The sequence below is a fragment of the Theileria annulata genome, chromosome 4, assembly GCF_000003225.4.
Source record: "Theileria annulata chromosome 4, complete sequence, *** SEQUENCING IN PROGRESS ***".
NCBI classification, from domain to species: domain Eukaryota; phylum Apicomplexa; class Aconoidasida; order Piroplasmida; family Theileriidae; genus Theileria; species Theileria annulata.
In genome coordinates, this window is record NC_011098.1 from 719,634 (window position 1) to 739,730 (window position 20,097).

Below are 20,097 nucleotides of genomic sequence, written 5' to 3' on the forward strand. Positions count from 1 at the left end.
TTTAAGAAAGTAAATAATACATAATTAAAATATTAATGTGTTTATAAGTGAGGTTAGTAATTAAATGTATGTAAGGCGGTGACCATGGCGTAACCGGAAAGTTCAGTCAATCATTATTAATTTAAATTCATGAGTGCATTAGAATTATTTAAAATACTCGGAGATGAGTCCAATAAGCCTCCTCCAACACCAAAACATATACTAAAGAAAAGAATACATTCTCAGCCTGAAAAGGCTAAACGGTATTGGCCTGGAAAGGTAAATTTTTAATAAAAATCCATGATAAATAGATTTATTTGCATATACAATAATTTTTATTGTTTTTAGGCTCCAGATTTCGCATTAGAGGAGGATAGTTTGTCAGATGACTCATCGCACGAGGAGGAACCTCAAATTTTGGCAGATAAAGAGCCTGATCGCAGATTAAATAGATATAAAATAACAGAAAGTAAGAGAAATATTATTTTTTTTACACCTATTTTTTGATTTCATTTTTATATGTAATTTTTAGTTGAAGGGTCTCAGGATGTATCGGATCGGATCCGAAGAAGGAAGGCCCAGGTTGAAACCATAACTGTATATGAATCAACACATCCAAAGGTACTTTAAAAATAAAACAAAATTCTTAGGATGATAAACAAGATGATAAATTGACCACACCAGTCCCTGATGGCTATACACAGCCTGCTGAGAAAAAACTGGATAGAAGTACCCTTAGGAAACTTGCGCTAGAGTATCGCAAGAAAGAAGAAGAGTCTGCGCCTAAAACTGTTGAAGAGGAACCAGAGGAGTCTGAAAGTGATACCTCAGAAGAGTCGGACTATCAGGAAGATGAGGCTGGAGTTGAGGACCTGGATGTCCTTTCAAAACCAGTGTTTGTTCCAAAGGGCAGCAGAAAGACAGAGTCTGAGAAGGAGCAGCTTAGGAAGGAGGAAGTTTTGAGGAAAGAAAACGAGAAGAAGAGGCTAATGGAGCGTAAAAGGGACACCAAGGAGATGGTGATACAGAAGGTTCAGGAACTTGAGGAGGAACCTGAGCCTGAGGATGAACTCATAGATGATACCGACACTTTTGACGAGAAAGAGGTAACTTTACCCCTCTAATAATCATGTTTAGTATGAGCTTTGGAAGATCCGTGAGCTTAAAAGGATTCTAAGGGATAAGGAGGAGAGAGAAAAGTTCAAAAAATTGGTAAGAATTTAGCATATCAAACCATAATGTAGGAGGAGGAAGTTAAGTTGAGGCGTAGCATGACTGACGAGGAGCGCGAGTTGGATAACCAGAAGGTGGACAAGGTCGTGGTTGAGAAGAGCAAGCTCCGTTTCCTCCAGAAGTACTATCACAGGGGTGCCTTCTTCATGGATAAGCTCCAGGATAAGTCTGAGCCTCTATACGCAAGGGACTTTAATGCTCCAACTGCAGAGGACTGCGTAGATAAATCATTACTCCCTAAGCCCATGAGGGTAAGAAGGGGCCTATACGGCAAACAGGGCCAGGTCAAGCATACTCACCTGAAAGACGTAGATACTACACAATTCGACGCCTGGTCTAAAACTGATAAATATAAACTCACAGGTTTGTTTTCAGTGATTATAACACAATTTTCAGGAACTAAACAGGTCTTTGACCGACCTTCCAGGAAAAAGTAATACTCAAGCTATACACTAATTTGTAATATAATTTTAAAATTATTCGGTTACTAGAATCTGCAAATCGTCTACATTGTACACCTTTTGGTTACGGTGTATTTCAATCCCTGTAAGATGGTGAAGTCCAGTGGCTAGTGGAACTAGAGGCAGGTAAACAGTTTCCGTATCATCCAGGTTTATGGTCTGGGTCTAAAATGCTTTAAAGTTTAAAAACTGACCTTTTCGTTCTGGAGACAGAAACTGTTTGTGCTATTAAAACTCACGGATATGGTCATGGGATCCTTAGTAAGATTTTTCAAGTATATATTTGTGTTGAACGGTTCATTGACCTAATAAATACGTTATTCACACTAATAGAATATAAGTGGGTTACCTTAACGCTTTTGGGGAAGTTTACAATTTTATAGAACAAATCAGACTCTTGTGGAAGATTAACCTCGTACACGTTGGTTCCAGAAGTGTTAGTATAAGAGTGCCAGTCCAAGTTCAAGTAAAGGCCTTTGTCTGTAGTATCAGATTTTGAACGGTATATCTGAACATTCGGGAAAATAATAGCGGCTGTTTCATCAGGCCTTAGTAGGCAAATATTATCCTTATTTAACTCCACGAGTGGAGAATAGAATACTTTTGATCCTCTGTCCTCAAGCTTTATTTCCTTTATAACCAAAATCGTCTTCGACTTGTTATTAACCCTAGTTTCCACGTGACTCAAGCCGTCCTAAATTAAAAATATTTTAGATAGAGGATTACAGGCAGTGTAATTAAAGAGTGGGAAAGCTCAACTGGGTCTATACAGTTCCAAATGAACATCTTCTTGAGTACATGAGGCCCTTTGGGCGTAGAGTACTCAACCGAACAAGTCATTCTAATAACAGATATACTACTAAGTTAGTTGAATCAATACTGCTAGGTATATTATATAGGGAGGGAAAATACCTATAGTTGGAAACTTTTTCAAAAAGATATGAATAATGCGATTCTAATGGTTTACATTTGGGCTCAAGTTCTAAATTCTCAAATATAGTACATGTTGAAGAAACTTCTTCGTCCTCCATGACCATCTCAACCTAAAATTTCGGATAAATTGGAGAAATTGGGTGAACCTTTAAAAAAAGAGAGCATAACTTTGCATTGCTGTTGTTTCCCAGAATGAAGGTCATGTGTAAAGTCTCTCCGAGCAGAACCTCGTTAGAGTAGGAAGGAATCCTGAGAATTGGGAAATGACTATTCGGTTTTTCTGGTGATTTATAACTCTAAAATACAAATTATGATGATTTTGGTGAATTTACAGGGTCTATAGCCTGGATGCAATCAGAAATATCCAAAAGCTCAGCACAATTGGTGTCCAAATTAGGCTCTATGAGCCTCATTATCTTAAGCGTAGCCGATTCATGAGAAGCCATTTTATTTTACACATGTTTGGAAGAGAACAAACTTAATGTGTTAAGAAAAAATTCTTATATTGGGTCATGAATATTCCTGAAACGACATTGTTAGTAATTTATTACTTTCATTATTAAAATGTGGTTTTATACATATTTAATTTTTAAAAATATTTTAATTTAGTTTATTTTGTACAATAGCATTTTCCGAATATGATAGCATCAGAAGTTTTCGATTATGACGAGAATAATTTAAATCGCAACCATGAAACTGCCCATAAAAACTCTTATGAGTCAGATTTGGATAAAGAACATGAATCTGAGTCTGAGGAAGACCCCGAGTTAAGCTACTACCAGTCCCTGTTGAAAGGAAATGAGTTTTACTTGGATGAGAATGTTGGACTCGATCCTATAAAGGCAACCTGTATTACTTCTAACCAGTCAGGAACTTTTTTGGTAACAGGATCAGTTGATGGTACAGTGAGATGTATTAACTTCGATAAGTGGGCAAAGGGAGGTTTTGGAGACTTTTGGAAAAATAAACTTGAACAGTCAGTGAATGGACTTTGCTTTAATACTGAGGAGTCAGTTTTGGCGGTGGCCTCTGGTAACATGTTGCACTTTTATACCGACGGAGGAGATTTGATAGTTTCAACCACGAAGGGTGATATGTATCTTCTGGACGCAAAGAAAACCAAAGGTCACACCGCAGCTGTTACATGTGTAGCAAATGACCCTAAGAATTCTAATTTGTTCGCCTCAGGATCACTCGACGGAACAGTAAGGGTGTTTGACATTCAGTCAAACAGGCAGAGTATATCACTCTCCGTTAATAATTTAAATATATATACCTTGTCGAATAAGTATTTAAGTAGGAATAAGACACCAAATAACGCTCATTTGGGTCAGAAGGCGAAGATGAATAGGGTTGGGATAAGCTCCTTGTGTTACTCGTCAAACAATTTCAAAGATGTTCTTGTAGCAGGTAACGACCTTGGCTTTCTAGTGGTTTGGGATCAGAAAACTGCTTTCCAGAGCATGTACATTGAGTCCCATGATTCATCAGTTCACTCAGTTCTATCATACGATGATGGGAAGGTTGTATCGCAGTCAAACGGCTGTATTAAGTTTTGGGACTTAAAAAACACACAAAAACCGCTAAAGGAACTCAATTTACCCCAGCCAAATGACATAAACGAAACTCAAACGATTGTACTTTCTCCTGATAATTTACACCTGATAATGTCATCTTCAAACACCCAGAATAACAAGATGACAGAATTACACGTGTTTGACATTGAAAAGATGGAAATAGTAAATAAACTTACTGTAGATTCGTTGTTAGGGCCTATGGTTTGGGCATACGAGACTAATCAGTTGTTTAGTGTGTGTTCTGATGGAAAGATATACACAAGATCAACGGAATCTAATGTGGGAGCTAACCACTATGATAGGGCATTAAGAGCACTGGAGAAGAAGAATAAGTACTCTAAGGTTAACACATTTTCAGCTAAACCAGAGTCTTATCCCATAGATTATCTTCCAGATGACCTTGTTGAAGTTGAGGACGGAGTTCTAAAGAAGCGTCGAGTGGAACACCATGACAAGTACGGAATACCTAAGCAGGAAGGGTACGATTACTTTAAGCATGGGAAAACACCGATTACCTACGAGGACGATGATATCGTAACAAAGCTTAGGTCCCAGGTTGAAAAGGACCCTAATAAGGAACTGACAACAAAGGAAGGCATAAGGCAGATACCTTACAAGGCTGACAGGTTCATGTCAATATACAAAAAGACTCAACCTAACCTGATTCTCGACTTCAACAAGCCGGCCACGAAACAAGAAAACATGCTTCTTGGAGTCAGTAAATGCCCTAGGTGTGGCATTAAAATATGCCAATGTGGATATATGGATAAAAGGTAATATCGCAGTAACAACGGAGATTTTAATTAATATGTACAATTTAATATTTTAATATCTAAATTTATTAATAAATTATTTACCTTTTGGCAATGTTTGGAGTTTATATAAATATTTATACATCTTAAAGAATTTATAAAAATTAAATAGATCGATAAAAGAAAATATTAAATAAAAGAAAAAATAAAAGATGGAGTAGAGAATAAAGAGTAAAGAGGGAAATTTAGAAAATGTAGAGAATGGGATTTTTGAAAAATTCTCAAGAGAATAATTAAAATCTATTAAGTTTCAGGAATGTGTGATGAGAGATCAGCCAAAAAGTTAGACAGAAGGTGGAATCATAAAAGATAAATTGACCTTCTTTGTGGGCCTGATTTTCACTGTTGTGCCCTTTAGTATGAGGTAGTAAAATAGGTCACACATTAAATAATGCTTTATATAGAGTAATAAATATAGAGTTTAAAGTTAAAAAGTTCAATCCCCAAAATACGACATGTTTATCATATAGGCACACAAGTGCGAATATTGGGGGTATAAGTCGGAGTAAACCTTTAGAAGTGGATAATGGCGGACCTGAAACAACTGGAAATGCTTTGCCAAGCTCTTTACGGAGCACAGCAAGTACACCAGAACGAAGCACATAAAGTATTGATGCCGCTGCTGAGAGATGTCCAAAAAATACCAGTACTTTACGAAATCCTGGCAAATAGCACGAATCTACAAGCATTATTATTTGCTTCCTCTGGACTTGTTACTCTTTTCACAAATCATTGGTCGCAAGTGACAGATCAGTCGAAAAATGAAATGAGAGAATTCCTACTCAATTATTTATACAATAGAGGACCGGAAATGTTAAAAGTAGCCCCGGAAGTACTAAGACAATTTATACACCTTTACGCAAGGATAGTAAAACTGGGCTGGCTGGAAGAAATGAACAATCAGCAACTTCTGACCCATGTGTCCCAGTTCCTCTCAGCCACAACACAGCATTGGATTATCGGATTAAACATCTACACAGACATCACTCAGGAAATGCAGCCCCAAATGGGCAAGTTTATCGCCAAATTCAGAAGAGCCGCACTCAACTTCAAGGAAACTGTCCTCCAAGATATTTTTACAGTATCCACCCTAACGCAATTACACTAGAAAAATAAACTATATATTTAAGTATAATTATAGTCCACAAATAAAATTTGTATAATTAATGTTTAGGTAACGATACAGACATTGGAACAGTTTAATAAGGGAACGGTGGTAGTTACTGACTCGAAGGAGGAAAGCCAGTTGTTGTACCAGGTCCTGCAGTTGTGTTACAACTGCCTGAGCTTTGATTTCATGGCAACAATGCCAGACGACACTTCTGAGGAGCAGGCGACGGTGATGATTCCACAGGGCTGGGACATGCTGAGAACTGACGAGATACCAAAACTTTTGTTCCAGCTCTACCAGAAGGCGTTCAACAAAAACGCCTCAGCGTCACCCAACAACGCAGGCTACTACAATCCAGATGACAAGTATATGAAGAGCGCAGTACTCTGTCTCAAGTGTCTAGTGGTCCTGGCTGCACTTAGGAAGTCGTTTTTCAATAACGAAAACGAGGCACTAGGCCACATCAACTGCTTCATGCTGGGAAGCCTGGAGATCATCAGGACCAAAATGGGCCTGTCAGATGACGACTGCTACCATGAACTATGCCGCCTCCTGGGCAAAATCAACGCTTCTAACCAGCTCTCGCAGCTCCTTCAAAGTAACGTCTTCCCAATCTGGTCGGAACAGATACACGCCTTCACTATGGAAGCACTCGCCAATTGGGCCCACTTGACTAACAGTAAACACTATTTACTGGGAGTTTGGTCGCACATGATAGTGCCACTGGCTTACATGAAGGGAAAGGCACCGACAGTGCTCGAGACTAACATACTTCAAATCACACTCGAGTTCTTAAATACCAGACTTAAAATGGCGCAAGTTCTTGTCACAAGTATTTTCAACCATAAATACTATGTAGTTAAATAATTTTAAACTTAGCTTATTCGAACAATATATGTGTATATATTTGTATAGAGCCAGACGAGTTGGAATTTGAGAACCCGTTGGATGATGATATTCTAAGGAACGAGCAGAGTGAGTTGTTCAGCAAGTTGTGCAGAAACCAATACCGAGTGGTGCTTAACCACGTGCTCGAGTTGTACACGAGCTTAAACAATAACTTGAACAACGAAGACTTGGCAGTTGTTCAGGAAAAGTTGGCATGGCTAGTGCTCTTTAGCGGGTCAATGCTGAACGGAAGCAGTTCCCTGCGTCTAGTGGGAGAGTACAACAACTCGTCAGTGTGCATTCAGACACTGAACATCGAACTGGTAGGGAAAGTCTTTCAAAACATGATCAACTCTGATAAGATGCCAGAAAACGTCAGACTAGAACTCAGCTACCTATCCTTCCTCGGACACTTTAGGAAGTTCTACATCAGCGAACATACCAAAGGCACAATATCTGGAGATAATAAAGAAAGGTTCTCACAACTCCCAAATCTACCACCAGGTACAAATAAATAAATAAAAATATATATAATAGTTAAATATTGTATACTATTTATGATTTAATTAAAAGTTTAATTTAATATTTGAGTGGTTGATGGGTATGTTTAAATTTTATTAGGAGTAGATGGATCGCAATATTTGTTGAATCGTATGATCGAGAAGGTATTTTACAATCTACAAAACAGGACGAATGACGAACGAGTGGTGAAAAAGACACTCCAGTTCTTCTCAGATTTGTCATCGGGAATAGATATCGTTCACTATGCAGACCGTTCACCACACCTGATAATCTCAGCAAGACTCATTCTCCAGTGCGACACGCTAAGATTCGCACTACTGAACCACCACGACCCGTCATTCAAGTTCCTGTTTAACCCGGCGTACGGCAGGTATAGAACAATATACTACTCGATCCTAACGAAGCTGCTGTTGCTGGAGATTACAGACGAGCAGGACGCAAACGAAAAGTTCAACATATACATGCAGTACCACAATAACCTGATTGACCAAATGAGTAATTTCTTCTCATCTAACAGCCCGACGGTAGGTCTGACATCAAACCTTGAACTCAAGGGAGTGATTGTGGGATTCATGAGAGATTTGAGAGGGATCTGCAAAAGCTGCCTGACAGTTGAGTCATATCAGCTCTTCTTTAGCTGGATAATAAACACACCAAAACAGATCAATAACTGCAGATTTAATATACTGAAGCGCGTTTGCGAGGTCTTTTACAACGATTACGAAGTCATGCTCCCACTCATCAAGTTTCTGTCAGAACTACTGGACAACAAGGGAAGGAGAATAACATTCGACAAAACGTCAGCAAACGGACTTTTACTCTTTAAAGAATCATCATACATTGTCATTTACTATGGACTAAAGTTGCTGGATCAGTTAAACGCACTCAAAACAAGTAACATGACAAGTATGGCATCAGCCATGAGTGGTTCATTATCATGTAACGAGAATGAAATTTACAAAAAGTACTACAAGAGTATAAGCTACTGTTTGCTGGTTCTAGTCCATACTCTGGGAGGAGATTATATTAGTTTTGGAGTTTTTGACATCTACGGAGATAACACCTTGGATCAGGTTCTCAACCTGTCATTCAGACTCATTCTGGCTATTCCACTTAATGACCTCCAATTCTACCCAAAGACCATGCATCCAGTTTATTCATTTCTGGACCTCGCAACGAGACTGTTCATTGATCATGTGCTCACATTAGATAGCCCAAACGTTAGTCTGCTGGTCAACATTGGGGTGGACGGACTATGCAGCTACGACTCAAACATAAGTCTCAGCAGCGCCTCTCTTCTAGACAACTTTGTCACATACCTCTTCAACAACAAGAACAAGGAACCAGTGGTAAAGTTTTTGTCAGTAGAAAACAGTGTCCTCATAAAGTGCATGGTCTTGATGTTTAACCTCCTCACCCGCGGTGATTCGAATTCTGCATGGTCAATTTCCCGTCCATTGCTCGGCTTAATTCTCCTCAACAAGGCCGAATTCCAAAAAATCCCCCACAGCTATATGGCGAACTTGTCACAGCAAAAGGGTGAAAAACTAATGAAGTGCTTCAACAATCTCCTGCTCGGGATCGAGGATGCCCTCACGCCTGAAAACAAGGACCTGTTCACCAAAAACGTCTACCTCTTCTCCCAAGAAGTTAAGCTTTCCTTCATCTAGGCCTTCGTTTTGTATTTTATACACGAACTACATTGTTTCACTGTATTAATTTGTAAATTATAATTTAATCTCCACATATACATGGATGTGTATACTCATAATAATAAATTATATTGTAGTGCTTATACATGTGTATATTATCTAGTGTATATATGTTTAAGGTAAAGATTATGGTACAATTGATTATGACAAATATAAAGACTGCTTGAAAACAATGTCCCTACGTATGGCGTTGCAAACCAGGTCGATCTTTTCAGCCAGCTTTTGGTGGCCGAATATGTTTGCAGTCTGTAGTAATTTCCTACAAAGCTCGTCGAGTCTGAGTATAACCCTGACAATGTGGCCCTCCTAAATTTCATTAAAAGTCGTAAACTAACTTGTAAATCTGTAAGTTCCATTATTTCCTGAAAGGGCGTTCCAGAAGCCCACTGATAAATGACCTAAATTGTGTATAGTGGAGTGAAACATACGTATGATAGTGAAAAGTTGCAGAGCGAGTTAAAATCCTCATGTGAAACCCTCACGCCCAAGGCTCTTTGGACAACATCGATTTTCTTATGTATAGAAACGACCTGAATAACTTTTAATAAAAGAAAATTTATAGGATTTAACCAAAATAACTGTGAAATTAGCTGACTTGGTTTTTAGCTTGCTGTAGTGCCAAGGTTGGTGACGGGACCTCCTTCTCTGGAACTTTATCGTTGTAAATGAATGCAGACAGTATGGCAGCGCATTCAGGTGGTGTTAGTTCAGAGAGAATTCCTTGAGTAAGCACTTCAGTCAGTGTAATCTCGTCACTGGTTGTGATGAAAGTTGCTATTCTTCCCTTGAGCGTGGGTCTGTTATTCTCGTCCAAAAAGTCCAGCTGCTTTAAAACCTCGAGTTTATTGCTCATGTCTTCATAAAAATACAACGATTCGTCCTTAAGTTGCTTATTTATATCTTCAATTTCCAGTTCATACTATAAATTAATTAATCCAATGTTATATATGTGGTTGGGTATGTAAATTTCTAATACGTTGTGAATTTTGTCTTGTGTTTTGAAGTGTTGTTCTCTTAAAAGACAGTCTGTGCAAGGGTTTCCTTTGAATAATTGGTAGAGATCTCTTTGTTTGAGTAGAATTTCGTAGAACTGGAGTGAGATTTGTTTAAACTTCTTGCTGAATGACATAAGCTTAAAATCGTTCTTTTCAATCAGTTTACATAGTTCAATAACATTTCTATCAAGATCAGTGTCAAGGAATACATGATCGAATATAAACGAAACACTTGACAGGTTAACTTCATGGTTATAGTAATGCCTCAATTCTCCATTGAATTCCACTGTTTTTATATTCGCCTCATCCAAATCTAAATTATGTTAAACATAATAAAATTGTATGTTGTGTACCTGAAACACTCTCTGTAATAATAGTTGCAACTTTAAAAGTGTGATTCTTCTCGTCAACGATCTCGGTGATAAAACTGTACGACAGGGTTCTTGAGATTTTGGTCGAGTGTAGCATCAAGACTCTCCCGAATTTAAAAATTACTCTGCTTTCCTTATGGTTCCACAGATGCTGGTGAAGTTCATGGGATACATTCATAGAATAATTGAGTGTTTTGTAGTAATTCTCGATTGTTGGATCACCGTATATACAGCTAATTGGGGGCAAAGACATCAACTCCTAAACCAATATCAAACCTCATGGTTAATTAAACTAAGTATTATTTGATACATGTTTCTTTTTATTTATTTGTTTTTTTAAAAGTGGTATTTTCATCATTTTCTCCCGTTCTCTAAATGATTTTAGCATCATTTCCGTGATATTCATGTGATCCCTAGACTGTATCTGGAGGAGCATATTGTATGTTATTCTGAATCTGCTTTCAAGTCTTGTTGACCTTTCAATCATCATATTGGTGAGATCTTGTACATCTGGAGGCTCGTCACAACAAAATATGTACACATTTCCAAATGTGTCTAAACCTCTTCTTCCAGCTCTTCCCGCCATCTATCAAATTTATCAACAAATTATTTCAACATTAAATGGATAGATTTAATATGTTGTAATAATACCTGTGTGTATTCAGAAGATGTTAAATATCTATAATTAATTCCGTCGTGTTTATAAATAGATGTGAACACAACTGAGCGTGCGGGCATGTTGACTCCCATTGCAAAAGTTTCGGTTGCGAACAACACTTTTATCAAGCCACGTGAAAACAATATCTCAACCTACATAATTAAAATATATATATATATAAATGATTAGTACCATTTCCTTAATGATTGGTAACAATCCAGAGTGATGGACGCCTATTCCTCTAGTTAGCAAGTTTACCATTTTCCTAAGTTGTGGTAAATTCCTGTCACTTTCACTGAGCCCATCAAGTGATTCCTAACCAACATTAATACCACTTGGGATATTTATTTGTTAAATCAGATTATGAATATATTAAATTTACCTTCAGGAACAGATGTATTTTAGATGCTTGCACCTTATTGTAAACTAGGTTTAAATTGGGCATATCCTTCGCGTATTGTTCACACTTTTGTCTGCTGAAGCAGAAAAGTACAACAGGCATCTTATCCTCCGATTCTAGCTGTTTCAAAAGTCTCTGTAACTTCTGCACTTGACCTTTAAACGTTGACTTCTTGTCATTGATCTTGAGTGTGGATGTGTACTTGTACATTATGTGGTATGCCTCCTTATTAAACCCCTTAGCTCCATGAATCAGGAAGAAACGGTCATAAATGTATAGGTAATGTTTTAAGGGCACTGGTCTATGGTTTGTCATTATTATTAACACTTCCTTTTGCATCACATTACCGATCCATTCTGCGAACTCCAGGTAATTAGGCACTGTTGCACTCAGCATTACCAGCTGAATGTTTCTGGGCAACAATATAATAACTTCCTCCCACACCACTCCTCTGCTTAAGTCATTGATGTAGTGTATCTCATCAAATATTACCACTGATATCTGGCCAATCACTGCGTCACCCCTGTATAGCAGATTCCTCAATATTTCGGTGGTAACTATCAGGCATGATGCTCCTGGGTTACACAACACATCTCCTGTTATTATTCCAACATTTTCGTTTCCGAACTTCACTTTGAACTCTCTGTACTTCTGGTTCGATAATGCCTTAATTGGTGAGGTGTAAATTGCCTTCTGGCCTCTACTTATAGCTAGTGCTATTGAATACTCGGCCACAACAGTCTTGCCTGCTGATGTATGGGCTGATACAAATACATGTTTTCCGTTAATTAGGTGGTATATAGACTTTTTCTGGAAATCATCAAGCTCAAATGGATACTTAACAATCAAATCACTGAGCTCAGGAGCCTCTTTATCATCAACTATCGCCCATTTCTTCCTTATATACCTTTTATTCTCATCTGGTTTTGGCACTATTAGCTTAAATGGTGGTGGTTCTACAATCGCAGATTCTTGTTCCAAAATAATAGACTTATTTTCACCAACACCTAAAGGTGTGTATGCCGATGATTCCAAATTCTCATCATTTTCCTTAATATTATCATTAAAAATACTATTATACAGCTCCTTTTCTATATATTCATAGTTTAATTGTTTAAAATTTTCAAATTCCTTGTCAAAAACTCTAAAGATTGAGTGTTCATTTGTAGGCTCTGATATCAACGGAATCCAGCTCAAGAAATCCAAGGTTGTTTCTAAATTATTAGAATCTTCATTTTGGTGCCATTTTACTTCTGCTTTACTTTCACTTTGGGGTTTAAACCGTTCTTTTATTAGGAAATTTCCTTCTTCGCCTGTATCTTCTTCATCTGAAGTCCAGAATTCAAATGGATTTTCATAGTAATTTGTCATTACTATTTATTTTTATAAAATGTTTTATTTTTTCAGCTTCCATTCATAGAATTATTAACAGATAGATTACAATTATATTTAATATTTATTCAAATATTTTATTTCTGAAATTTAAAGATAAATAAGTTGATTCTATAAAATCTATTTTAATTTACATATTAATGTATATGCGATTAATCTTTTAGGAAATTATCAATTATTGATATTTCTTCTGCGCAGGTTCTTACTAGGTAGTGTTCTGGTGGGCGTCCTTCATGGCCATAGTCTCCTACCTTTACTAAGATATTTTCGTTATCTTTTTGTTTTTCAAGTATATCTAAAAACTTTGCTGTGTGGTACCAAGGTGCTCTTGTGTCATTAACGTTACAGTTTATCAATATTGCCGGTCTTTTAGCTTGAGTTTTCTTCATGTTTACACATGGGTCAATTGAGTATACGTGATCAACATTATATTCTTCTCCTTCATCTTCTTTAGTAGTTCCAAATTCTTCATATTCTAGTTCCACCAACGGTTGTGATCGATCGTTTAATGTAGTAAAATGGTCCAAATAGGGCAATTTGAATATGATTATTGAACACAAGTCTGGCCTCATATTGTATATACATCCTCCAAGAATTCCACTCGCTGAGGATACGCTGATTGCCAACTTGATTCTGCTTGTAATATTCTTTGAAATTAAGAACTGAATTACGTCCACAAGATCGTAAAACGAGTTATACTTCTTTTCTTTATTTCCCATTTCCCTCCACGATTCTCCTAATACATTATATTAACAGAGATCAATAATTAAGTTACTAATTATAAAATACCCAATTCTCCTCCTCCTCTGACGTGTGCGAAGCAGAGTGTGTATCCCATTTCCAGCAGTTTCGAGTGTTCCATGTAATTACACACTGTCAAATTCTCTCCGTAAAACCCATACACATACAACACGCACTTTCTATTGAATATTTCATCTATTTTACAATAATCACTATTCTCTAAAATTTTTTTTACATTTTTAGTGTCATAATTATTTAAGAACTTTGAAACAAGTGTCAATGGTATATTACAGGACCCATCTCTGGTCGGGGCTTTTAAGACTATAGATTTAACATTCGAGTTTATTGGTGTTGTGCTTTTTACCAATTTATTTACCAAATCTACTTCAAAACCTAGACAAGAATTCCCTGGTGTGTTGACTGTAAACTTGGCTGATTTGTTTTTGTAATTCATATTTATTCCAGGCTCAATTAGTCCCACTGCCACTGGAATTTCCAACACTTCCAACTCAAAAGCATTATTATCTGGTTTTCTAACATTGGTAACATTTTTTGAAATTAGGGGAGAAAACTTTAATAGTCCCACTGTAGGGGAACTTGGTGGTTTGATTAAATATAAGACCATGGCCTCGTTGAACATATCAATGTCACTTACAACATAATCCAGTTCACCAACAATTCTACCACAAAAATTGCTCCCATTGTTACTCTTATCATTTTTCATAGATTTAAATGCCCTAAGGTTACGCAGTGAGTTTGTGTAAATATTTGAAACCACATCTGAATACACCGAGTAAACAAGTCCATTTCTGTACTCTAACATCAACTTTGATCCACTAACTATTGGAACTGTGAACATTTTACCACTTTTCGTTATCATGTAGGCTGAAAAAACTTTATTGTAACTCACAGTCGCCATAAACAAAACCCGTCCACTCTTACTCTTGAATAGTGATATAAAATGCTTTGGATCCTCATACATCAGTCTGTTTGAGCAAAAATTTCCAGTCCTATTGAATATAAGCGATGTGCAAAACTTGTGTGACCTCTTCTGTGGATTCAACACTGTGTAATATAGCCTAGTAAAACTAGAATTTTTTGGGTATGGCATAAAGTAAACCTCTCCAATATCTTCCAAAGTCTTTGAAATTTCCCCTTTTGATACCGAGTAAATTGAAAGCGTATGTTTATCTTCAAGATTAGGATCATATATAATCGCTATCAAATCTGATCCTGGACTAATTCTGATCTTCTTAATATTGGATATACCTTGTTGGCTTATTTTTGAAAAATCAAGCAACGGCTTTCCTCGTTCCATCAGAAACTTGCAAATATCATCATTGTTCAGTTCATTTATTAACCTTCTAAACCTACTATATCCTTGAAGTGGCGTTCTGAAAAGAGACAAAGAAGAGCTATTATGAACCAAGTAGTAAGCGTATTTACCTATTATTTCATATTCCAAACTGGTATCCGACAAACCTTCATGGTTACTCTTGTAAAAAGACTCAATCTCAGAAATTGTCGAGGATAATTCCTTTACCTTGTTCTTGTAATTAAGAATAAATCTTGAAAAGGAAAGGGAATTGTCAGAATTTACTGCTTGTTCAAGATCTACTTTAGAGAAAGAGTTTGTTTTTTCGGACTCTGGTACCCAATTTAAATATGATATACTATTTCTAACATTATTAGAGTGGGATACAAATGTACGATTGCGGTGAGATAGCTGAGAAAATAGTTTACTTAAGAAAGAACTCCTATTTATGAGTTTATTAAAACTCATAATAAAGTACTCTACATTCAAAACCTTATTTATTAAACAAGAATATTTTACAAATTAAAACTACATTTAAAAATCACACATGTTGAAAAAATTATAAAATTTTACAAAATCCAACCATTTGGATAAAATATACAAATAATAATTCACATGAGATTAAATATTTTTATCATTAGCGTTGTAGTGGACTAGTAGAATCCATACCCCGATATGGAAGAACAACACATTATTGATTTTTACTAATATTTATTTAATTTTAAACTTTATTTAATATAAAATAGAATAAAATGTCTAGAGCTTCTCATAGCGGTTATGATAGGCATATTACTATTTTTTCACCTGAGGGAAAGTTATTTCAACTTGGTAAGTATAATTTGTTTTTATTGTAAATTTTAGAATATGCCCTCAAGGCTGTCAAGAACTGTAACCTAACTGGCTTGGCCATCAAGGACGATTCTGCAATTGCAGTTGTTGCCCAGAAAAAACTTCCTGCTCAACAAGGGAACCAGGTAAATAATTAATTCAACTACCATACGATCAATTTTGTAATATTAGTCTAATTTCTATTTAGGATGTTTTGCTGGACACCTCCTCTGTGACAAGCCTCTACCATATCACTGATGAGATATTTGCTTTACTCGTTGGCTTACCAGGTACATTAATCTAGTTCACACTCTAAAATATACTGTTAATTTGCTAATATACTACGTAAAGTTTAAGTAAAAATCGACATTTATAACTATTTTTAGGGGACTGCCTGAGTATACTATACAAGGCAAGGCAGGTGGCCTTGGACTATTCCTATAAGTATGGAATTAATATTCCAGCCAGCGTCCTGTGCCAGAAGATCTCCGACCTTAACCAAGTTTATACACAACACGCCTATATGAGACTACACGCCTGCAGTATGTCTAATTAACAGTTAAATAAATTATGATTAATTTTACTAATTTCAATTATAGCTGGCCTTATTTTATCAATTGAGCCGGATGTTGGCCCCAAGATATACAAGTTTGATTCCTCAGGATGGTTCGCAGGATACAAGGTACATTGATTGTTCAATTTAAATATTGTTAGGCTTGCGGAATAGGAGCTAAGGAGCAGGAGTCTGAAAACGCACTTGAGAAGACTTTGAAAAGGAGGGAAGCAATGAGTCTCCAAGACGCAATGAAATCTAACCTCCACGTTAACACTGAGGTCCACCAGCTTTCTCAAGGACAGGAAACAAAAGTAACAATCGAAGCACTCAGGTGTATGATTGACATTGATGCCTTCACCAAGGGCCTCGGCGCTTCTAGTATTGAAGTCGCAGTTGCATCGAAGGATAACCCCTTCTTCAGACAACTTAGTGAGGAGGAAATTGAGACCTATCTCACCCACATTACTGAAAGTGATTAATCTACTACCATATACAAGGAAACATTTATTTAATATTATAGTTATACTGCATTATTTTTTATTTTCGGCCTGAAACTTCTTTACTTTCATGGCGAGCAACTTTGCTTCATGATTGTGCTAAAGAAATTAAAATGAAGGTCAAAATTACCTCAAAGTAGTCCCGTATGGGTTGCATCATCAGGTTAAGGTACTTTACAAGTGCGTTTTTAACGTCTGCTGGGTGCAATGAACCCTTGAGAAAAGCGTCCTTTAGCTCTTCGGGAGAGTTAAACGTTACGTCACCTATGTTTATTAATCATTTGGGTAAATTACCTCCGTCCTTTTCTTTCCTCTCAATTGTGACCGAGTTGAACCGTTTGAAAACTATGAAACAGAAGTAGGCAATGACCGGGTTTCCATCAACAACTCCAGGTGGGCAAAAGGCCTTTTTTATCTTAGAGGAAACCTCCTAATGAAATTTGTAATGGTTAGAAACATACCTCTGCAGAGTCATCCATGAAAATTGCGGAATTTGGATTACTTTTGGACATTTTCTCTTGGCCCTCCACAAGGCCTGGTAGCATCCTGTGGGACAAAACCACTGGGCTTCTAGGGATTTTTCTAAGTTCAGAGTATTCCCTAGAAATTTTTATTCACTTTAAATTTACCTTGCAAGAACATTGATCTTCCTCTGGTCCATGCCTAGCTGGCATATATCAGCCCCTATGAAAAATATATCTGCGCATTGAATTGCTGGGTAAAGTAGTTGTGCAGACGGTTGGTCATCACCTTCAGTTCTACCCAAGGCCTGACTACACCTTTTCATCCTAAAAATATGATTAGAACGTTTATAGGAAAAACAACCTTGTTATATTAAAGCTTCTGCTAATGTCCATTGAAAGACGCCAATAAAGGTCTGGGTTCTTATCCACCTCATCACTAGCCCAAAGGAATCTAATAAATGTGCAATTAATATAATAAAATTTACTTTACTGAGTCGGGATTCATTCCTGCTGCCTTCCATATATGGATAAAGTATTCGCCGACAATTCTGATCTAAACATTTCATGTCAACACAAAATTCAAATTGGTAAAATATTTAAAAAGTACCTTTTTCAAGTCACCTCCAAACTTATTATTTAGCATTGCGTGCCAGTCTGCAATCCAAATAACGCTCTTGATTCCTATTTTACTCATTATGTTTACTGTGTCGACTTTACACAGTCCCTGTGCTATATGCATTCTTCCTGAAGGCTCAAAACCGTCATATGCTAGTGGAGTGTAATCTTTTTTCTGAAGCAAACTCAATAGTTCATCTGGTTTAATACACTCTTCCGATAGGCTAAGGCATATTTTCACCTTTTCCTCAGCCGTTAAATCCATTTGAGACCTTGAACCTCGAAAATAACGGTCCAGTTCCTCTCTCAGTCCGCATTTTATTGAGCATGAGTCGTGATGAAATTCCAGGTTTGGATTCTTTACGTTTACTACATTTCCTGAGTAGTTGACTGCGATGCCGCCATGGAATGGCGAGATGAACCTTTCAGACATTTTTTTAAATCTAAAAATACAGGAAGGTAGCCTTTTAAGATAAATGAACATCCAATGAATTAATTTATTTCTTATTGGATTCTTGGAGTTCAATCAGGTCAACCATGTTGTGTATAGATTTTGTTTTTGAATAAATATGGGTCAAAAATTATAAAATATGTAGAGTAATAAATTTTATTATATTTAAAATTTAACGATTGTTATTTATTTGGAATCACTGTAACTTTTGTTGTAGTTCCTTCAACTTTGCAACCAATTCCTACAATGTTTTCATTAAAATCGAATTTTACCTGTATTCTAGGTTCCTCGCTATCTACATCTGGGAATGAATACACGAGTGACTCTAGGAGTTCAGGGTTCCCTTCACTGGTGGAAAGTATTTCTACACACTTATCCAGGGGAACAACTTGGAGTCCTTCCATTCCTTTTAATTCATTTTCTATATCAGTTAATGTTGATTCTGTTTTATTCTGCATTTTAGTAGCTTCCTTCCTCAGTCTTTCTTCCTCCTGCTCTAGCGATAATCTCAAGGCCATGTACAACTGAGGGTCCATCTCAGGGTCAACTCCTAATAAATTTGATGAATTAAATTTTACCAAAAATTAAGTAATTATGGAAAAATGTTGATCTATAGTATTGAAAACTTACCGAAATCTGTGAGATTCTGTGATATTTGGGATCCACCTCCAACGCCGCCGGATTGCCCATATAACACTGCCGAGTTGAAAATCATATCACTTAATAGAGTGCCTGAGCATGGCTTGCAGCAAAGATAGTGACTAGTGTCATTGTTATTTACGGCTGAGTGAAGAGTCTTTAGCTTCTCTTCAGTTTCAGAGTTGTTTGAGATGTCAATTATATCTGAAAACGCGTTATGTGTGAGATCAATGATGAAATGTAAATAATTTACCTAGAATAACGTTGTTTTTCTTTAAAAGTTTCCCAAGTTTAACGAAATGTTTTACGGGCTCAACCTAAACAACTTATTTAATAGTTAAACTTACTATAGGGCTTGCTACAAAGCATATTATACGTTGCTGTTGTGACTTATTCAGCCTATGCTTTAAGGCCAACTGGGCTGTCTGTATACCCCTTATGAAATCAGATTGAGAGTGTGGAACCACTGTTTGTAAATCAGTTAGGAAGGTTCCCAAATCATTTGATGGAGCCGTTAGTAGTTGAGATCCTTTACGTGCAAGGCATACAATTCCAACTGAATTTTCAAATTGTTCAGATAGTTTAGCGCTTGCTATCAATCCTATGGCGTCAATTTGTGCACCTAGCCTGGTAGGTACGAAATCTCCATTTCTGGAATATTCGGAATTATCTATACAGATCAAAGCTGCTTCTATCGTCATGTTAAACTAATAAAATCCACATTATAATGATAAACTGTTGTAAATAAACAAAAATAAAATTATTCTTAAATATGTATGTAAATAAATATAATAAATTAAAAATAATAATGAATATTAGATAATATGTTATATGTGATGCACAAGGTACAGAAATAACTTATTTTTATAAATTTTAATTTTAATTTATTTACATTAGTGTTTTTTAATTTTATTATACTTTATTTGTATTTTAAATAAATATAATTA

At 36.5% G+C, this 20,097-nt stretch overlaps 9 protein-coding genes across 9 annotated transcripts; 4 read left to right on the top strand and 5 right to left on the bottom strand.

Moving 5' to 3' along the window:
* Positions 1–129: 129 nt before the first annotated feature.
* On the top strand, positions 130–1,649 carry TA08030 (microfibrillar-associated protein, putative; the record flags this gene model as incomplete). The annotated part of the gene is made up of 6 exons (XM_947934.1): positions 130–258; positions 328–448; positions 512–600; positions 630–1,085; positions 1,117–1,191; positions 1,224–1,649. 6 exons carry the CDS (start codon positions 130–132, stop codon positions 1,647–1,649), a joined length of 1,296 nt encoding a protein of 431 aa, XP_953027.1.
* Positions 1,650–1,688: 39 nt separating this feature from the next.
* TA08035 (uncharacterized protein) lies at positions 1,689–3,052 on the bottom strand (the record flags this gene model as incomplete). Its single annotated transcript, XM_947935.1, has 7 exons — positions 1,689–1,838; positions 1,868–1,978; positions 2,023–2,367; positions 2,400–2,514; positions 2,586–2,716; positions 2,753–2,902; positions 2,939–3,052. The coding sequence occupies 7 exons, from the start codon at positions 3,050–3,052 to the stop codon at positions 1,689–1,691; spliced, it is 1,116 nt and encodes a 371-aa protein (XP_953028.1).
* A 192-nt stretch (positions 3,053–3,244) lies between these two features.
* TA08040 (uncharacterized protein) lies at positions 3,245–4,960 on the top strand (the record flags this gene model as incomplete). Its single annotated transcript, XM_947936.1, has 1 exon — positions 3,245–4,960. The coding sequence occupies one exon, from the start codon at positions 3,245–3,247 to the stop codon at positions 4,958–4,960; it is 1,716 nt and encodes a 571-aa protein (XP_953029.1).
* Positions 4,961–5,521: 561 nt separating this feature from the next.
* TA08045 (RAN-binding protein, putative) lies at positions 5,522–9,186 on the top strand (the record flags this gene model as incomplete). Its single annotated transcript, XM_947937.1, has 4 exons — positions 5,522–6,076; positions 6,170–6,938; positions 7,022–7,498; positions 7,616–9,186. The coding sequence occupies 4 exons, from the start codon at positions 5,522–5,524 to the stop codon at positions 9,184–9,186; spliced, it is 3,372 nt and encodes a 1,123-aa protein (XP_953030.1).
* A 183-nt stretch (positions 9,187–9,369) lies between these two features.
* TA08050 (DEAD-family helicase, putative) lies at positions 9,370–13,023 on the bottom strand (the record flags this gene model as incomplete). Its single annotated transcript, XM_947938.1, has 10 exons — positions 9,370–9,534; positions 9,564–9,626; positions 9,657–9,758; positions 9,824–10,147; positions 10,205–10,536; positions 10,577–10,853; positions 10,905–11,180; positions 11,246–11,404; positions 11,445–11,567; positions 11,635–13,023. 10 exons carry the CDS (start codon positions 13,021–13,023, stop codon positions 9,370–9,372), a joined length of 3,210 nt encoding a protein of 1,069 aa, XP_953031.1.
* A 173-nt stretch (positions 13,024–13,196) lies between these two features.
* Positions 13,197–15,568, bottom strand: TA08065 (peptidase, putative; the record flags this gene model as incomplete). Its single annotated transcript, XM_947939.1, has 2 exons — positions 13,197–13,780; positions 13,834–15,568. 2 exons carry the CDS (start codon positions 15,566–15,568, stop codon positions 13,197–13,199), a joined length of 2,319 nt encoding a protein of 772 aa, XP_953032.1.
* Positions 15,569–15,852: 284 nt separating this feature from the next.
* On the top strand, positions 15,853–16,963 carry TA08070 (proteasome subunit (alpha type 6 homologue), putative; the record flags this gene model as incomplete). The annotated part of the gene is made up of 6 exons (XM_947940.1): positions 15,853–15,928; positions 15,962–16,074; positions 16,137–16,218; positions 16,315–16,470; positions 16,528–16,610; positions 16,643–16,963. 6 exons carry the CDS (start codon positions 15,853–15,855, stop codon positions 16,961–16,963), a joined length of 831 nt encoding a protein of 276 aa, XP_953033.1.
* A 106-nt stretch (positions 16,964–17,069) lies between these two features.
* Positions 17,070–18,493, bottom strand: TA08075 (tyrosyl-tRNA synthetase, putative; the record flags this gene model as incomplete). Its single annotated transcript, XM_947941.1, has 7 exons — positions 17,070–17,245; positions 17,276–17,411; positions 17,443–17,581; positions 17,611–17,769; positions 17,807–17,896; positions 17,931–17,998; positions 18,053–18,493. 7 exons carry the CDS (start codon positions 18,491–18,493, stop codon positions 17,070–17,072), a joined length of 1,209 nt encoding a protein of 402 aa, XP_953034.1.
* Positions 18,494–18,693: 200 nt separating this feature from the next.
* Positions 18,694–19,851, bottom strand: TA08080 (uncharacterized protein; the record flags this gene model as incomplete). The annotated part of the gene is made up of 4 exons (XM_947942.1): positions 18,694–19,061; positions 19,142–19,354; positions 19,404–19,467; positions 19,498–19,851. 4 exons carry the CDS (start codon positions 19,849–19,851, stop codon positions 18,694–18,696), a joined length of 999 nt encoding a protein of 332 aa, XP_953035.1.
* Positions 19,852–20,097: the final 246 nt, after the last annotated feature.